This window comes from Ipomoea triloba, chromosome 6, assembly GCF_003576645.1.
Source record: "Ipomoea triloba cultivar NCNSP0323 chromosome 6, ASM357664v1".
Taxonomy (NCBI): domain Eukaryota; kingdom Viridiplantae; phylum Streptophyta; class Magnoliopsida; order Solanales; family Convolvulaceae; genus Ipomoea; species Ipomoea triloba.
The window spans coordinates 9,404,609-9,410,290 of NC_044921.1; the positions used below are offsets into that span (position 1 = coordinate 9,404,609).

Here is a 5,682-nt window from a genome sequence, read left to right on the forward strand (position 1 = left end):
TGATAGCCTTGGTTGTTTTGTTTTTGATTTACTACAAACAATATTTATTTGAGTTTCAGTTCTTCTTAGTTTGACTGGGCTAATTAAATGCTTAACAAATAGATTAATTAACTCATGTTTTCTTAAGGTAAACTGTAAAGGGAGGTTACACTAAAAAAATGCACTAATTAACTCATGTTTTTTTTAAATGACAAAATTGCTATGTATTTAGACAAAAAACATATGTTCCATACAAATGATTTAAGATAACAATTGATTCCTATAGGTGAGTTGCTAGAGAACAAATACATTTGTACAATTTATAAAAATCCTAAATAATGATATATAAAATCTCAAAGTTACAACACCGCATGCGTAGATTTACACATTAACTATTAATTTGAGCAATTATTTGCTCAAATTCAAGCAATGATACTGATGGGTAAATACGCAATTGGACTAGGCGGACCATGCACTTTGCCACCCTACTTGACAACCACTCGGTCGGTCCGCATTGACCACTCTACACTCCATCAACAACCACTCGGTCGGTCCGCATCGACCACTCTACGCGCCAACAACCACTTGGTCGATCCGCATCGATCACTCTACGCTTCGTCAGCAACCACTTGGTCGGCCTATTACCGCCCTATGGGCGACCTACTGCCACCCTACGGTTGACTTACTGCCGCCCTACGGTCGACTTATTGCCACCCTGCGGGCAACCTACTAGGGAGCTAGGAGATTCCAACCTACGGGAATCACTTGAGCTCCCCGAAGATTCTAATTGTTTGCAAGGCTCGAGGCGACAAGTGATGGCATTTTGTGAGTAATTAACCTGCCACCTCGAGCATAGCTAAGCGTCACGGAGATCCTGTAGAACGACTGTTCGACGTGGCCAATGCCGACATGACACGTCAGACCATCCGCATGACATCCGTTGAATACTTACGTGACCTGCTTAGTATAAATAGGGGGATCACTCCCCTCACTTGGGAGGGGGAGAACTCATCAATACTATACTAATACACTTGCGATTTGATCATTATCTCTCTTGCTTACTCTTTATTACTGTTCGTCACTCGTAGAGCGATATAGCTTCGAACCGCTCATTTGTCGACCGGTAGACCCACCGAGCGACATCCTTCACCACCCATAACACACGTATCCGTAGCGTAATCGTAGACCCCGTTTACATTAACGCTATCATTGGCGCCGTCTGTGGGGACTGGACAGGTCACTTCGTCTATCCCGTTATTTTTCTTTCTTCTCACAACCCTCTATTGTCCTCAAAATGACGAACAACAGGAAAAGTTTGAGCCAAAGTCATGCGCGTAGGGGGAGTCCAACCCGGCAGGTTGGGCCTCACCCTGACAATGTGATTGAAACACTCCTAGAAGATGATCTACGTCGCCAGTTGGATCGATCTAGGAGCCTAATGAACGAGCTGACATCCAACCAAAGGCAAGATGCACGACCTACCCAACCGGTCAACCCGAATGTAGGCGGACATGCTGGGCAAACGAGTTTTCAAATTCCAGTAACATATGCCATGCTGCCCCCAGCGGGCCAAATGCTGACTCCAACACCAGGTGCACTTGGGGGAAACCCGTTGCAAGGAACTCCACAACAAGGATTGACTCCGATGTACCAAACGTGGCCGGGAACTCCTAGATACTATGTCGTATCACTCACTCCCCAAATGATGGCAATTCCTCAAATCCCCGCTGTGGAACAACAGGTGCCCCAACCTTCCCAGAGGCAACAGTCGCACCCCCAACCTCAAGATCGTAACTTGGAGGAAGTCTAATCTACAGATCGCACACGGAGGTCCGATCGAGAGGGATGTCGGTATGATCCCATCCAACATAGGAGCGCTTTTGATCGCATCCGGAATAGTGTTAGATCTCGGTTGGGGCCTCAGAATGACAATGAACACGCGAGACAAAGGTCCCGAAGGACTGTGGAGGAAAGCAGCACTGGAAGTGCACAATATGGGGGCGCCCGTTCAGCTAATAGAAGGGCACGATCGGTCGGTCGAGTACGTGATCGGCGGACCAGTCGAGTAGACGATCAACCGGCTAGGGAAGAGAGGCGACCCGATGAAGAAGATAGTCCCCGCCGCCAAATGGCTAGGATGCAGGAAAGAATAGATCGTTTGCAACAAGAACTTCGCGAGAAAGTCGGCGCGAGAAAAGAACCATCATGCCCGCTAATTGCCACCCCCTTTACGGACGACATCATGAATGCCCACTACCCGCAGGACCTCTAGATCCCGTTGGCCCACACTTATTCCGGGCGGTACGACCCGCAAGAGCATATCGACATGTATTACGGCAACATGCTGAAATGTTGGGAGTAAGCGATGCGGTCATTTGCAGAGCTTTCTTCGCTACCTTAGTCGGTAAGGCGGCCGAATGGTTCAAGGATTTAGAGCGGGGGTCGATCAGAAATTTCGACCAGCTGGCCGATAAGTTCGTAAAGCGCTTCGCTGCAAGTAAATCGAGAAAGAAATCTTACACTTGCCTGAACAAGGTAAATCAAGCTGTGGGAGAACCGTTGCCTACTTTCTTATTCAGATGGGAACGTGAGGTTGATGAGGTTGAACCAATGGAGGACTAGGTGGCAATCCAAGCCTTCCTTGCATCACTGTGTTCTGGGGCGCTCTACTACGACCTCATAGTTAATCCCCCCCGAACCTATGAGAAGGCCATCACCAGAGCTAAACATCATGCAGACGCCACCGAAGCCAACATGGCAAAGAGACGTGATGAGCAGCCGGCCAATCGGGACAGAGGCCATGATCAAAGGAAAAATAAACCACCGTTCAAACACGTCAAACAACACAATCGACCAGATGACGTACCACGTTTCACTCCGTTGAACAGACCCCTGGTGGAAGTTTTGCAGTTTGCCGAGCAATGCAACCTGATCCACCCGCCGGAGCCGGTACCTGAGGGGGAGGACAAGAGCAAGTATTGTGCTTTCCACAGAGTCAAGGGACACAATACTTCGGAGTGCATGGCCTTCCACAGAGTCAAGGGACACAATACTTCGGAGTGCATGGCCTTGCGCAGAGTCAAGGGACACAATACTTCGGAGTGCATGGCCTTGCGCATGCTCATTGAACAACTCATTCAGAATGGAGAGTTGGGGCAATTTGTGATGAAGGGGGATAGAAACAAAGGAAAAACGGAGATGAATGTGTGGAAAAGGAATCCCGAAAAGAACAACAAGGCATTCGTCCCACCCGGGTCAGCTGACGAGAAGGCGGTCGGAAAAAAACCAGTGATCCACGTCATCTACGGGGGCCCTGAAGGAGGTGATTCTTCGCACCAAAGGAAGTAGTGGGCGAGGAACTTATACGTTGGGATGATCCACTCGGAACCCCGAGAGAAGAAGAAGCGTATAGAGCCAATATCTTTCACTGACGATGATCTACCACTCCATGGGGAAGCCCAAAATGACCCGCTCGTCATCACACTAGATGTCAGCGGAACGGATGTCCAGCGGGTGCTGGTTGACACAGGGAGCTCGGTGAACATTTTATACTTTGATGTCTTTACACAATTGGGTTTGTCCACCGATCGGTTAACCCCCATTCGGACCCCGCTGTCTGGTTTCACGGGCGACTCCATAGAAGCAGAGGGAGTCATCCGCTTGGACGTGGAGTTGGGCAGCCAACCGAACATATTGAAGACTACCATGGACTTTGTGGTAGTGAAATTGAAGTGTGTTCACAACGCCATACTTGGACGACCAGGCATCACTCGCGCAGCTGCTGTTATATCCATGAGCCACTTGTGCATGAAGTTCCATACACCTAATGGGATTGGAGTGGCCCGAGGAGACCAACGTGCTGCTCGGCAATGCTACGTGCGAGCGGTCAAGTAGTCGGACCGGGAGGAAAGTAGGATTCACACCATATCCTAGCAGGTCGACCATGGAGAGCTGAAGGAAAAACCAAAACCTGCCTCAGAATTGGAAGAAATCATACTTGACTCCGACCGACCCGAGAGAGTAGTCAAGATCGGTCGAGGACTCCCTGTCGACCTACGTGAAAGACATCGTTGGAGTGTTGCAGAGATACAAAAATGTTTTTGCTTGGGGACCAGAAGACATGCCCGGGGTTGATCGATCTGTCATTTGCCACCGCTTATCAATCCAGCCAGGTTCGAAACCGGTCAAGCAAAAGAAAAGGCACCTGTCGAGTGAAAGAAGGGAATTCGTGAAAAAGGAGACCGCCACCCTCTTGGCGGTAGGGCACGTCCGAGAGGTCCTCTACCCGGAATGGTTAGCCAACGTAGTCTTTGCGCCTAAACCGCCAACATGGAGAATGTGCGTTGACTACACCGATTTGAACAAAGCTTGTCCGAAGGATCCATATCCCTTACCAAATCTCGACCAGATGGTTGATGAAACAGCCGGGTGTGAGCTGCTAAGTTTCATGGACGCATTCAAAGGATACCATCAAATCTTCATGAGCAAGGAAGATGAAGAGAAGACTGCTTTCATCACTCCGGACGGAGTGTTTTGCTACGTGGTAATGGCATTTGGTCTGCGGAACTCCGGAGCTACATACCAAAGGATGGTGAACAAGCTGTTTAAAGGATTGCTCGGATCGACTATGGAAGCATATGTGGATGACATGCTCATCAAGAGTCGACTGAAGGAAACTCATCCTACCGATATTGCCCGGGCATTCAAGGTGATGGAAACTTTCAACCTGCGTCTGAACCCAAGTAAGTGTACTTTTGCTGTTCAGACGGGAAAATTCTTGGGGTNCACAGAGTCAAGGGACACAATACTTCGGAGTGCATGGCCTTGCGCATGCTCATTGAACAACTCATTCAGAATGGAGAGTTGGGGCAATTTGTGATGAAGGGGGATAGAAACAAAGGAAAAACGGAGATGAATGTGTGGAAAAGGAATCCCGAAAAGAACAACAAGGCATTCGTCCCACCCGGGTCAGCTGACGAGAAGGCGGTCGGAAAAAAACCAGTGATCCACGTCATCTACGGGGGCCCTGAAGGAGGTGATTCTTCGCACCAAAGGAAGTAGTGGGCGAGGAACTTATACGTTGGGATGATCCACTCGGAACCCCGAGAGAAGAAGAAGCGTATAGAGCCAATATCTTTCACTGACGATGATCTACCACTCCATGGGGAAGCCCAAAATGACCCGCTCGTCATCACACTAGATGTCAGCGGAACGGATGTCCAGCGGGTGCTGGTTGACACAGGGAGCTCGGTGAACATTTTATACTTTGATGTCTTTACACAATTGGGTTTGTCCACCGATCGGTTAACCCCCATTCGGACCCCGCTGTCTGGTTTCACGGGCGACTCCATAGAAGCAGAGGGAGTCATCCGCTTGGACGTGGAGTTGGGCAGCCAACCGAACATATTGAAGACTACCATGGACTTTGTGGTAGTGAAATTGAAGTGTGTTCACAACGCCATACTTGGACGACCAGGCATCACTCGCGCAGCTGCTGTTATATCCATGAGCCACTTGTGCATGAAGTTCCATACACCTAATGGGATTGGAGTGGCCCGAGGAGACCAACGTGCTGCTCGGCAATGCTACGTGCGAGCGGTCAAGTAGTCGGACCGGGAGGAAAGTAGGATTCACACCATATCCTAGCAGGTCGACCATGGAGAGCTGAAGGAAAAACCAAAACCTGCCTCAGAATTGGAAGAA

General features: G+C 49.3%; 1 protein-coding gene across 1 annotated transcript; it reads left to right on the top strand.

The window, feature by feature from the left end:
* The first annotated feature begins 2,328 nt into the window (after positions 1 to 2,328).
* On the top strand, positions 2,329 to 3,327 carry LOC116023449. The gene is made up of 2 exons (XM_031264451.1): positions 2,329 to 2,514; positions 2,602 to 3,327. The coding sequence occupies exons 1-2, from the start codon at positions 2,329 to 2,331 to the stop codon at positions 3,325 to 3,327; spliced, it is 912 nt and encodes a 303-aa protein (XP_031120311.1).
* Positions 3,328 to 5,682: the final 2,355 nt, after the last annotated feature.

Bases quoted from the DNA above. Each gene is read 5' to 3' on its own strand.
- LOC116023449 (XM_031264451.1), top strand. From the start codon at position 2,329: ATGTTGGGAGTAAGCGATGCGGTCATTTGCAGAGCTTTCTTCGCTACC. The intron at 2,515-2,601 runs GTAAATCAAGCT...ATGGAGGACTAG, and splicing joins CTTACACTTGCCTGAACAAG to GTGGCAATCCAAGCCTTCCT.